The 13,300-nt window shown below is 54.2% G+C and overlaps 3 protein-coding genes across 3 annotated transcripts; 1 reads left to right on the forward strand and 2 right to left on the reverse strand.

The window, feature by feature from the left end:
* Positions 1–3,772: 3,772 nt before the first annotated feature.
* PUNSTDRAFT_44165 (uncharacterized protein) lies at positions 3,773–4,887 on the forward strand (the record flags this gene model as incomplete). Its single annotated transcript, XM_007383157.1, has 3 exons — positions 3,773–3,956; positions 4,016–4,660; positions 4,736–4,887. 3 exons carry the CDS (start codon positions 3,773–3,775, stop codon positions 4,885–4,887), a joined length of 981 nt encoding a protein of 326 aa, XP_007383219.1.
* A 1,801-nt stretch (positions 4,888–6,688) lies between these two features.
* On the reverse strand, positions 6,689–8,759 carry PUNSTDRAFT_133723 (alpha/beta-hydrolase; the record flags this gene model as incomplete). Its single annotated transcript, XM_007383158.1, has 15 exons — positions 6,689–6,762; positions 6,817–6,967; positions 7,031–7,083; positions 7,134–7,192; positions 7,241–7,323; positions 7,398–7,497; positions 7,540–7,671; positions 7,730–7,773; positions 7,828–7,917; positions 7,970–8,091; positions 8,157–8,181; positions 8,241–8,282; positions 8,335–8,395; positions 8,448–8,549; positions 8,653–8,759. 15 exons carry the CDS (start codon positions 8,757–8,759, stop codon positions 6,689–6,691), a joined length of 1,245 nt encoding a protein of 414 aa, XP_007383220.1.
* Positions 8,760–9,036: 277 nt separating this feature from the next.
* PUNSTDRAFT_52090 (alpha/beta-hydrolase) lies at positions 9,037–11,537 on the reverse strand. Its single transcript, XM_007383159.1, has 14 exons — positions 11,144–11,537; positions 10,983–11,084; positions 10,869–10,932; positions 10,773–10,814; positions 10,617–10,717; positions 10,505–10,567; positions 10,359–10,449; positions 10,254–10,297; positions 9,914–10,199; positions 9,769–9,851; positions 9,661–9,719; positions 9,554–9,606; positions 9,339–9,489; positions 9,037–9,277 (listed from the first exon to the last, which is right to left on the reverse strand). Exons 1-14 carry the CDS (start codon positions 11,449–11,451, stop codon positions 9,198–9,200), a joined length of 1,527 nt encoding a protein of 508 aa, XP_007383221.1. The 5' UTR covers positions 11,452–11,537; the 3' UTR covers positions 9,037–9,197.
* Between the last annotated feature and the right edge of the window lie 1,763 nt (positions 11,538–13,300).

A 13,300-nucleotide genomic window follows, 5' to 3' on the forward strand; every position in this document is an offset into this window, starting at 1 on the left:
TAAAACACAACGTTAGCGATACAACCTTCAAGGCCATGTGAGCGAAGCGATGAAGTTGGGGAATTGTGCAACGGTGAAAGGAGAGTCAGACTAACCGTCAGGCTGTGAGAGACAAAGTACGGACATACCGCAAGTATGGTTAATTCGACTCGAATGTACAGGTTCGCCGCTAGGCAGTAGGACGAGAGGCGCGAATTATTGTCACGCTGCGAAGGATCATGTCAACAATACGCGATGATCGCAGAGGGGGGCGGAGTTCACCACGAATCAGCGTTGTTAGTAGTACGCCATTGAACGCCATAGTGGTAGATCGTATGATTCGGGGCGTTGTGCAAATGAGGCTGGCGAAAGGAACTGCTAGGCTGTAAGAGCAAAGGGATGGACGGATGTTGCGCAGGGGAAGTGACAGAAGCGACTCAGACGTGTACAATCAACATTTGGCTGTAGTACAAAACACACGAGAGATTATCGCACATCGGAGAACAATGTCGACAACCCCCTGATGGTCGCGGTGAAGCGCCGTGATACGACCGAGCGTCCAGCGCCGTGGGGAGCGTCCAATCATGCCTGAGTGTGTCCGAGCATGGAGTGAGACGTAGGTTCCTTCAAGCTTCCCAAAAAGTGGCGACCGTATCCTTCCTTCACGCGGTCCTGCGTTCCTCATGACAACGAGATCGGGATCGCTCCACTGGTGTATCATCTCCATTCTTTGGTATAGGCGAACAGGAAGGATTAAGACTCGGTCGTATATATGTTTCCAGGGCGATGCAGGGCTCGAGACAAGAAGATTTGGCATGGCGCAAGCGTTCGGGTATCAAGGCAAACAACAGTCGGCGCTATACAGTTTGTAACTGAAAGATTTTGCACCAAAGTTGAGAGCTGAAGGAACTGCCAGTCAACAGAAACCTTCAACGGCAGCTAGCATCACGAGCGGCGAGCGGACGACCCTGCGATTGAATGGCGATGAGTAGGCCGCAAGAGGATAGCAAGTAAGATCGTGAGGAGATCGGCACAATTCTCCAGAAAAAGGACTTCCGAGTACAGCTGCAACAGATTATGACTGAGTCACCGTGTGGGCGTGCATGTCGAGCGAGTGAAGCTTCGCCTCCATGTTTTCGACGGGGGAAACGGCGAGCTGCGCAGCCGAAGCCGGGCTGACCAACAGTATCCCGCGCGCGATCCGCGTGATTATTGAGTTGTGTTGCACGACCCTTAGCTTTATCGGCCTCGCTTAAAGCTAGCCTGAAGGATGATGACGATGGATCGAGCTCTCGCCGGGTATGGGTCCACATCGTCCACATGTCAAGGTCGATTATCCACCGGCGATCTAAAGAACAATTGCTTGTTCGCTCAATGTGCCTGCTGGAGGAGAGCGTGTTCCGCCGACAACGTCCGACGTGTGCGGACCTGCCCTTTATATACCTGTGGGTACTTCGGGAGCTTCGGCTGGGCTTCGCAGCGTGCTACCATCTCCTATTTCCCTCGTTCGGCGCCTGATGGGTGAGATATATGATTCATATGAAGATAGTCGGTCAGCTCATTGCCTCCATCCGGCCGGACGAGAGAATGTGCCACGAGTCGGAATTTGTGCCCCCGCAGCACGTACCAGTGCTTAAACACCATCTCCGTTAACATCACGGTAACGGCGTGTTTCGAGGGGGCCAAGTTCTCGTCATGTCGCAAAACCGAAAGCGAGATCGATTGGCAGCATCATGGGTCTTTTGTTGATGGAATCGATTGTGTGTTCGCCATCGCGACATGAATCCTAGGTCACTCCTGACCGGAGGTCGGCTACACTCTCCCGTTTGGGTCGGAAGAAGTGGTCGCGGTGTTGGCTAGCGTATGTCAAAGATTGTAGGCTCAGGATGGGACGCGTTACGTCGAAAGGACGTACACGAGATTACGGTCCGGATATTTCAGGAACAAGAGAATGTCCGTGGCGACCGGCCGAGAAGTTCATGAGGCTGCGCATAGGACGCCACGACGGTATCGCGGGGACGCGAATCGTGCGTTCGCTCATTCCGGATGCGAGTGGTAGTTCGAGATGTGGTCGCTTGAGGTAATCTCACGTACTGTAGCGGAGGCGAGGAGATTGCTGCCGTTTCCAGTCGATACAGCCTCCGTAGTCCGTACTATTGTGGCTGGTATAGGATTGCGTCATGTAATCAACGGGCTGACGTCGCTTGTGATGGGGAATCACAATCGCCTTCGTGACATATGTGCATGGTATACGTACCTAGGCGCACGATGGGCCATCCAGCCAGAAGCAAGCGCCTACAGGTTAAGTATTGCTGCTCGCCGTTCGACGGCATTGCACGGGAAGTCGATCGACCGGTTAGCCTTGCTAACAGGTACTTGGATTGACTTTGATTCCTGGGTGCAAGACAAAGCTCGCTGTATAGGCAGTTTCTCATGGTCAGCGGGCGTTTCTTCGGCGAGGCGGTGAGGGGGCGACACCAAGTCCTCAACAGATTCCAGAAGATGGCGAAAATGGCGAAAATGGAATTACGAGCGGCGTCCATTCCGCACCCGAGGGTCACGTGCAACATTGCCTTTTCGCGCAGCCTCAGCTTCCTGTGCTGCCAGAAGACACATCTCTCACCTTCGTCCAGTGCCCATTCTGAGCTTCATGGGGATGCCCAGACTGATAAGGCCACTAAATCCACCCGGGCCAGGCATGAACTCTCCCGGCGATCAAGGATAGATCGGAATCCGATAACTCCTGCCGGAAGCCGTGGTTTGCACTTGAGTGTCCGCTGAAAGAATACACTGGTCCGCCACACGCTGCGAGAGCTCTCAGAACATCCTCTTGGTCCTCGTACTGTATCTCCGTCGCGAGCTCAGGTCGGTTGTGGCGCGTGCCTTCTGAAGAATAAAGCGCCCCAGAAATGGGCAAGTGGCGTCCGGACCGTCCCCAGCGGCTGATCTGTCGTCAAAGCGGCAAGGCGTTTGGACCCACAACGGACCCACAACTTTTCGTTTGCGAGCCGATGCTTTCGCTCGCGTTGCCTCGAGGCCTCCCCGATGGGAACCCACCCCCCCTGACCTCTTGTACTCACAAAAGCGACCACCTCCAGCCACCCGGAACCGTAGCCATTGTTGGGAGCTATATACCGACCCTTCGAAAGCGCATGTCCGAAAGTGCGCCTACACTCCCCAACCTCCATTGCCTTGACGGACCGCGAACCGCGTACTCGCCACACTCCCTACATAGCGCCTTTCGCCTCTGATGTTGGCAGACCTCCGCCCTTCTTTGTGCCCTCCCCGCCGACCCAGTTCTTGCACCATCTCGGTGAACACGGATCCCCATCAGCGCCGTGGTTCTAGCAGTCGTTCACTATCAGCACCGCCGGTATCCTTGCCTGCTTACGGGTTCCTCGTCACAAGCTTCCCCCCGGATCCAAGAATGAACTCGCCCACCTCCCTGTTTGTCGCAGAGGGCGCTTCTCGCACCCAATCACCCGATTCTCCCACCTTGCCCTGCAATCCGCCCTTCCTGCCCGAAAACACCTTGCCAGAATCTCTGCCTTCCGATCTCCAAACCACGGACCACAGCTCCTTCGACTCGAACCCATGGAATGAATTCTCAATGTCGGTATATTTATAACAAGCGCGCCGTCAATTGTTTGACCGTCCCTTCAGAGATACCCCTCTCGAGCCCGTCCTGCCGTCTTCGGCCCGCGCCACACAGGAATTCTTCAAGGATATGTCACTCTCCCCCATACCGCAATTGTATAACACCCCGGGAGGCCCTCCTTCTGTCTGCTCAAGAATGTCCCCGGGACACAGCGACCCTCCGACTCCGTTCTTCGACTTCACTCCACCGTTGCCTAACATAGGGCCCCTCGACGACGGGCATCTGTTGTTGTCACTATCACCCCCCAAACCATCTGCCATTGACTTCGACGTCAACGCGTTCATTCTCGAAGACATAGACATGTGGTCATGCAGCCAGAGTGAATTCATCGTTTGCACATCGATATCTTAGCATCATACTAACGTGCGTCACGTCCAGACTCTTCCTCGCACGACCCTTCCATGTACGCGTACAACTCCCTCGGGCTCCAGTCACAGACTGGCTCACCCGAATCAACAACATCCACGGGGACGTCGACCGTCGGGCTCTCTCCGTTCGCGCACAAACCGTCCTTGATGGAACCGCAGCCTATGAGGCCGTACCTGGCTGAGAATAGTAGCAACTCGGCACCTCACCACCAACAAGTTTCATCACGTCCAGCCTCCACACGGCCCTTCGACGGGATCTCGGCCAGCTTCGCCTTCTCCAGCGTGCGATCCACTGCGACGACGCCACAGGGCGGGAGCTACTATCTCGACGTGCCAGGATCATCGATGGCGCTGCCGCCACACCGGCGAGGTGTCTCCCTTGACGGCGTTGGCCCTGGCGGGCGCGTCCCAGCGGTCGCCGAGTCGCGATCGGCTTCCGCTGCCAGCCGACGAACCCCGCCGTACATATCCCGTCAACGGGCACCGTCCCAGGTCATGCCCCGCATCTCGAAGGCCCACCGTGACGTCCCCCATCATCGGGAAGTCGTGGCCACCCCCGCTGTCGCGCTCGCCAGCCAATCGCGACGGAAGCGGCAAGCGATTTTCAAGTGCAGCATCTGTCCCTCGGAATTCACGAAGAAGATCAACCTCGAAGGTATGTCGCTTGCGGGTGTTCAGTTCTCCCCGCTGTGACATGACATCTAATCCCCGTCTTCCTCTTCGTTCATAGGTCATGAGAGGTCGCACCGTGGTGACAAGCCATTCAAATGTGTCTATCATCCATGTGAGAAGGGCTTCGCTCGCGAATCAGACCTCAAGCGCCACATGAAGATACACGAAAGGAACGCCGCAGAAGCCGGGGGCCTGACATACGTGGCATGATGGCGATCTCTGCCCCATGGTGTTCCCCCTGGAGGAGTGTAACATAACGGATCCATGCTATTTTTTCGATGTTCATAACTAATCTTATTGTTCCCCGATCTGGTTGTCCATAGTGTATGTCTTCTGTTCGTTTGCACGTCATCTAATATGATCCCACTTTATCCGGATGTAGCGCACGTTAACCTGTATTATCAGCATCATCCCCCCTTTACCGCTGCCGATAGATTTCTGTGCTCATGGGACTGTACTAGACTCTGCCTGACACGCCCTACAATCTAATCCCTCAGGGCATGAGAACGTTTCAGGGTCTCACGGGCACACGCCGTGGAAAAGGCAGACGGATCAAACAGTTTGCACGGGTCGGGAGTCGAGGCCCCTGATATAATTCACGGCTTCCTGTACGATCGCGGCGGCGGCACCGCCGATCATCAGCGATTACGATGAATACAGGATGGATACCTTGTTCTTTCGAGTTTCCCGGTCTCCTTCAACGCTCGGCCGTCGTCCCGACCATCAGCGGCGTCCCACGGACTGTCAAGCACACCACCGAATCCCTCTCCTTTCGTTCAGCCGCGGAGCCCTGGATCGGACTTTCGCTGGGTCTCTTGACACCGGAGCTTGGAAGTGCGCGGACACAGCCTGCCCTGGTCTACTTATCCTCACCTCATCCGCGTGTTTGAGCACACTCCGCCCCAAGTGGCGTGGAAGCGTTGAGGGTATATTGAATCCGGGCCGCCATGTCCCGATCGGTACAAGGCAAGCCCAGGCTCCACGTTGCGTACGACTTACGCTGGGTCGCCGTCGCAGAGCACTGCGTAGATTCATCTACTCACCTCCAAGAAACGGATCATTGATCAAGCGCTGTCTGTTATGCATTCAAATTATCTGGATATCACAACAAAAAAGCCTCCTCATCTGGGCGCTCATCTGGTGATTAGAACTCCGAAGCCTCGGCGGAGAACAAAGGTCCAGGGCGCACCCGATCCGCAGTTTCAAGCAGAGCTTGTCCTTGGGCCCCTGCCTTGCCTAGTAGAACGGTTCAGGGACAAAACGCGGCTCCGCATGGTACCCAGGTTTCTCCAATCGTTTCATACGTAAGACAAGCCGTAATAATGGCTACCTTTCGGAGAGGAGGCACGTCGACGTCAGGGAAGGAGGTCGCGTCTGTACCTGTCCGTTTGTATCCGAGGTACCCCTTCGACGCAAAAGAATCAAGGATCCTAAGAGGCCTTCACTAACATCAGCGAGTAGTGGTCCGTCTGCGTCGGGTTTCGTTAAGAAATCATGTACCCAAGATCATTGATGGAGGACTGCCTGAAAGCGAGACGGTAACCGTCAGTCCAGCAGTCGCCCGAGAAGCATGGCCCTCAGGCCTCGAAACAACTCGCATCGCCAGGGTCCCTTCTTGAGCGGAGCCGTATGATTGAACTACTTAGGTGTATTCTGAGTTTCAGGGTCTGATGGGCGCTCTCCGTGATCCGCACACTCCACCTTCTGCGATATGTTCCAGTTCTCTGCGAGAAGAATCAGTAGGCGCGCTCCTGAGTCGAGTGAAGCGGTGTAAACGCTGTGAATAAACTTAGGAATTCAGAGGAGTCGGGTCAACCATTTCACCTCGACTTCAAGTTATCTTGATTCTGCATTGACTCGTTGCAAAGAAATCATAGTATATACCGAAGACTTTGCACCAAATCGGCTCATAGCGGATGGTGATAAGCGAGAAGCACATCTGACGCTCATCACCATGTGCGCGATTTGTGCAGAATACAGAAGATGCCCAAACTAGCGCATTTATTTAAAATCAAACAAGAGGCAGATTTTTCAACCACTTGATCAAGAGCTCCTGTGTCACCTTCGGCTGGCTCAAAAACGGCGCTGCAAGCTCCATTAGTTCCTGGTTTCAACAGAATGACAGTATGCGCAGCTTACCATGACCAGAATCGTATACTGAGATGAATGTGTAGTTGCCGGCAGAGGTTCCGTTGGAGGCGCCTGCCGTTTTGTACCAACCGATCCCAGGCAATTCTATGCCTGGAGCTTCACGGAATTCGGCCTGGTATCTTGTCTCTAGAAGGTTCATCTGTGGAGTACATGAACTGCCGTGTAGAACAATTTCAGCGAGCGCATCGCGAAGCGTACATACCCAGGCGAGAGTCGACCTGCGAGGGCATGTGCCATCATTATCGCCATTGTAGACTGATAGTGCAGTGATCAGTGTTTCGGCCACAGTGTGCTCCGGAGCGTACCTAGAACGCGAAGTCCGACCTCAATTGCCGGCCCCAAAAGTTTGTAGGCTGCTTGGACACTTGAAAAGATCAGATGTTGCCCAATACGTTCAACGTGTTTCACCTACAGGTCACCCCCCGTAAAGAAAGGTATTCCTACTCGTTGGTAACCACCGTCAATGCTATAGTCGTAGCCTGGCTTCACGCCGAGCTGTACACGGAGACTCGCTTTAGCGAACAGCACAGCTATCAGTAGAATGAATGTTTTCGTGCCGCTCCCTTCACGTCCGTGGCGTTCAGAATTTCGCTGAGCCGTAACATCGTTTCATGGAGGCAGTTCTCGCGTAGGCATCGATTGTCAAACAGGTCCCGACCAGACAAAAGACTGGGGTGTCTGGCATTAGTACAAGTCACAAAACTGGCCCACTTGTTCTCTATGGTCGGCTGTTCATATGCCAACTGTATGGAGTCCAGGCAAGCGGGAACGTCACGCGCAACGGCTTCACAGCCGGTGCGGATGTAATAACCAAGGTCATCGCACATAGATCGAACGTAATGGCTAAGGAGGAGGATGTTATGCTCAAAAAACGCACAAACCAGGTTGGCTTCACACATACCGAAAGAATGTTGCAGAATCGGACATGACATTGCTCATCATGAACTACATAGTCATGCAGGTTAACTGCACAATACGGCTACGTTCTTGAGTCCTTACCTGCTCTGGCATCTTTACCAGTCGCGGGCTGCTCTCCTCGGATATCGCAGCGAGATTACGCTCGTAGATCACGTTAACGAGATGGGGATACTGAGGAAACTGAGCACAGGATGCGAAGCCACCGCATGACCGGAACACGTACTAGGTGCCGCCATACGATCCCGAGTGCACCATGAATTGCTTCTTTGCAAGCGACGGATACTCTCTGCACAAGCATCAATGTGAGGCCACGAAGGGAAACCGGAACGCCTACGCCCAGAGGGCCTGGAGAAAATCGTCAATGTCCCACGCAGCCTCTGCACTGGTCCTTCTCAGAGAATCTGTCGCACCATAGCTGAATCTGACGCCAACGGGCTATTGCAAAACCTGGTATATGAACAGACACCCACATCGCCCAGCAATACTGAACGTACGTGATCGTTTGCAATCAGGTTCACGTACTCCGTCCACGAGTACTGAAACACCTTGCTCAGACACCAGTAAGCTTGAGAGAAATCGGAAGCTTACGGGAGCCGGCACAAGGTTCGGCTTCGGATTGTTGCCATTTGCACCTTCAATCAGACAGGGACTACAACACCAACAACGTCGAGGTAGTAGCATGATTCAACGCACGCACGTACCCTTGGCCCAGGAACGGACTGATCATACCGGTTGTTCCCGGACCTCCTCCAAAGACTAGAACTACGGGCGCGTTTGCGGGATCATGGTGCGCCTCGAACAGCCTAAACAAAGTTCAGTTATGATACGATGGCATGGCCTGGTGTATGCACCACCAGAACATGTGTTTGTCTTCCTCCCCCATCGACACTGGTGAAGTGAGCGTACCCAGACTTGTATTTGTCGCCCTTTTTGCCACAGAACAAGCTCGCGTTTCGTGGAGAAGTCACCTCAAGGCGCGTGGCTATATTCGGATACCGGCCCGCGCTGGACATCGCTTGCGACGGTATCCGCAGTCAAGCTTGACAGAGAGAAGTAGACTTGCTCTGGAACGAAAGCTGACACAAAAACGGGGGTGAGCGCAACAGCCGCCGCAACGGTCAGGAGAAACCTCATGTTCCTGCGCAGAATGGCGCGAACGCAGAGCGAGACGCGATCGCAGGTCAAAGCAGAGCAGAGCTTGACATGAGAAGTATATGTACGGTTCGGGCGCTGATGAGCGCGGTCAAAAATAGCGCGCAGCAGGTTGCTTTCGATGAAGTTTGAATTGATCAGACGTAGCCTGGGGGTTCTACCTTAAAGGAGTGCTTGAAGGCATGGTTCTCACCTCGCCTCAGTGTGCCATTGACTGCGCTTTGTATCGAATCAGCAATGTGGGCAACATGAAAGTTAGGATCACCCCAACCCCGATCATGAATACAACTTCGCGATAGCTACTTTGAGAGGAAAGGCTCGTTCTTCAACCACTTGATCAGTATATCTCGCGTGGCCTTAGGTTGGCTGAGGAAGGGTGCTATAGCAAAGCTGTCATTCAGTATCTCGAGTTCCCTCCCATGTACACGAGGAAGACCCACCATGCCCCGAGTTGTACACGCTGACGAATGTATAGTTGCCGGCCGACGTTCCGTTGCCGGCGGCGGCTTGCTTGAACCAGCCGACACCAGGCCATCCCACTTCGGGAGCCGCACGGAACTCGTCTTGATATTTCGTTTGCAATAGGTTCATCTGTGGCGCACATGAGGCGTCAGTCGCAGGCGCATTAACACAGAACAGAGAAGCGACTGCGTACCCAGGCAAGATTGCCCCTTCGGGGGCATATACCATCGTTATTGCCATTGTAGACTGAACCTCTTGTCAGCGATATTAACGACTGCAAGGGCCATAATTGAAGCCTACCGAGAACACGCAAGCCATCCTCTATCGCGGGTCCCAGCAGCTTGTACGCGGGTTGCTGACTGCATACAAGTTTTTAACTACCGACCAACGTTCGCAGCAACCACTTACAGGTCTCCGGCAAGGATGAATGGAAGACCAATACGATCGAAACCGGCGGTGATGTTATAGTTATAATCTTGAGGCACTCCGAGCTGTCCATAAATGATGTTAGGTCATTTCGACTCGTGCTTCGGGCAGGCAGAGAACATCATACCGCCGCCTTTACGTCAGTTCCGTTCAAAATATCAGTTAGCCGCAACAAGCTGTTCATAAAACAGTTTTCGTGATCGCAACGGTTGTCCGACGGGTCCTTGCCGGCCAGGAACTCTTGATGGACGGCTGCGCTGCATATCGACCAGCTTTCGTACTTGTTCTTGATGGTAGGCTGTTCATTCGCTAGCTGGATAGAGTCCAGGCACGCGGGGATGTCGCGTATGACGGCTTCGCAGCCGGTGCGGTTGTAGAATCCGAGATCGTAGCATGCAGATGAGACCCAGTGCCTATACTGAACCTGAGTAGCTGATGAGAGTCGGCGGCATTATGCGTGTACACACCGGTAGTGTGTGGCAGGATCGGACCAGACATTGCTCATCATAATCTGTGAGCAACAAAGCATCAATGGGTGTCGCTATTCCCTGTGGTATCTGTCATCTTCGCACCTGTTCCGGTATTTTTATCAGCCTTAAGCTCTCAGCATCGGACTTGGCTGCCAAATTGCGGTTTCGCATGACGTTGACAAGGTTCGGAATACTGAGGAGCAAAGCGTGAGCTTCGGCAATACCCTGGAGCAGGCCAAGACCCGTACTAAGTACCGCCATACGAGCCGGAATGGACCATGAACTGATTCTTCGCAAGTTCAGGATATTCACTGGCTATCCGTCAGCATACCGCAGAGCGATACACGCCGTCCTACTTACGCCCAGAACGCCTGGAGGAAATCGTCTATGTCCCACGCAGCCTCTTCACTCGTTCTCCGCAACGAATCCTTCGCTCCATGGCTGAAACCAACTCCGACGGGCTAAGTCGGTCCCGTCAGCTGCTGGACGCGCAAAATGGTGAACGGTCGGACATACATGATCAATAGCAATCAAATTTACGTAGTCCGTCCACGAGTACTGGAGCATCAGGATTTCAGAGGGTGATGATCAAGGATGACCCTTGACACTCACCGGAGCCGCGACGAGGTGGGGTTTCTCGAGGCTGTTGTCTTCTCCGCCTGTAACAAGGCAAGGCCTGTACATTCGGCGTTTAGCAAGAGTCCCCATCCAACAGATAGCACGCACCCTTCACCCAATAACGGGCTCATCATACCCGTCGTGCCTGGACCGCCTCCAAAGACGAGAACTACTGGCGCATTCGCGGGGTCATTACGCGCCTCGTAAAGCCTATACAAACGGATCGTATCACGGCGATGGTTCCGAGTTGTATGTTACAGGGTACGCACCACCAAAACAAGTGTTTGTCCTCTTTCCCATCCACGTTGGTAAAGTGTGCGTACCCAGACTTGTACTTGTCTCCTTCCTTGCCACAAAACAAGCTGTCGTTCCGGGACGTCACCTCGAAACGGGTATTGAGATTCGGAAAACGACCCGCGCTCGTCGACCCAGAGTACGCCTCTGCAAGCGCAAGAGCTGGATCGGAAGCGAAGCTCGGCGGAGCAAAGAATGCTTGCTGTGGGGTGAAGGCCGACACTGGGGACGCCAGCAACGCCGCGGCGAGGATGGCCGCACTCGAGGCCCCGATGAAGCCCATGTGTGTTCACTGTTCAAGTTGAAGGTGAATACCGAGAACGAGGTTGATATCCTTATTGGCAGTGAAGCCAACTCGGCATGGGCCTGAGCATATGGGCGCTACTGCGAGCACATGTCATGCCCCGCGGCGCAGCAGGGCTTGTGAGTCTATCCGATCAGACGTGATCGGTTCCGTCCCCGTCGCGGTCACGGGCTCTATGGAGAGGCCTCGCGTCGGGGGAAAGGTACTTTGTCCGTGCAGCGTCACCGTGCGTCCGTGCAGGTCCGTGCTGCCTTAGGGCAGGCGAGATGAAGGTTTCGGATGGCGATGATTGGACTCCTGAGTTTGCCAAAAGTTACACATCATCGTATACATACTACTGGCTGCATTACAAGGGAGGTTGTGTGAGTATGTCGTCGCCGTCGTCGCGAACGACACAGAACAACAACGTTCGGACTGTACCGCCACAATGAGATTGTCCGTGCAAATTGCACGGACATTTCCACAGCCGCAATGAGATTGTCCGTGCAGTTGCACGGACATGCACAGCCTCAACGATAATGTCCGTGCATGACAATGCGACCGCGACCGCGCCAAAGCACAACTCGGCAACTCTCCCTCCTCTGAATCAATCAGCGGACTTGCACTACGGAGCAAACTGGCTGCTCGCGACCGACCAAATTGGGTCATTGGGCCGCGAGGATCAACGGACATTGTCTCCAGTGTCTCGTCATCTTTGCATTGGGGCTGTCGGCTTCACCAGTTGAGTTTCCAGGTTTATACATTCCATGCGTGATAGCTCTGAACTCCTTCTAGATACGCAGATTGCTGTCCATATGCGTATATGTGAACGTTGGGCCGCGAGATCATGGAAAAAAGTAACATTGCATGTAGTACTGGTTCGTCCTCTTTATTTGTTGCTATGTGCCGCTTTTTTGGCTAACAACTGGATCAGTTATGCTCTCTGTATTGTAGCCAAAAGGAATATATGTCAAGTCTTCCCTGATTTAGCACTTCTGCCTGGCTCTTGAAAGTATGATCGACGAGCCGGCTGTGATCGACGAGCCGGCTGCGATTGACGAGCCGGCTGCGATCGACAATGCCGATGAAAAGCAAGTACTTGGGCCTGCTTTATCGTTCGTCGTATTACTTCGACTGTGGTGCTCAGTGAATCATGCCAGACACGGGAGGACCAGTAAGTCCATGTCAGGGCACGGCTCCCACACTCGCCTCATGTCTCATTGTTCTCCTTTTCTGCTTCCGCTTCTGTCCCATTTCGTTCATTTCCCCTAATACTTCCGTCTCCCTATTCGGTCGCGCTCTCCCGCGCCCTCCTAGGCTTCCCGCGCCCTCCTTTTGGCATCTCCCCTATTTCGTTCCGTCGCTCGGCGCTCCTAGGGCCTCCGCACTCGCCCGGCCTTCCTAGGCCGGTCCACCGGTCACGTGTCGGGCGCCCGAGGACCCTCCCCTTCTCTCATTGGACCATCTTTCGTTGCGTTGATGGATTACTCATCTACTATATAGTCGCCTGTCGCACCAGGGAGCAACCCAGACTTGTTCTCTCAGTTGCTTCCCTGCCTTGTGCGACAGGTATGTGTATTTCCCCTCGTATCTTCGTATATATACTCAGTTGCTTCCCTGCCTTGTGCGACAGCGTCTCCACCGCCGTCCCGGGGGATCCGCGCTGCTCCTAGGAGCTCCAGCGCGTACTCTGACAGAAGAACAAGTCTCCACACTTCCCCTAGCGATTCCGCTCGCTGCCGGAAGGCCCTCGCTCGAAGTTCGCTCACGCCTCGCCGTTCCGCCGGCCGCCAGAAGCAACCTCTAGCAAACCTATACCATCACACCGCCTTCGTCCCGGTTCCCCCGA

This window comes from Punctularia strigosozonata, assembly GCF_000264995.1.
Source record: "Punctularia strigosozonata HHB-11173 SS5 unplaced genomic scaffold PUNSTscaffold_5, whole genome shotgun sequence".
NCBI lineage: Eukaryota > Fungi > Basidiomycota > Agaricomycetes > Corticiales > Punctulariaceae > Punctularia > Punctularia strigosozonata.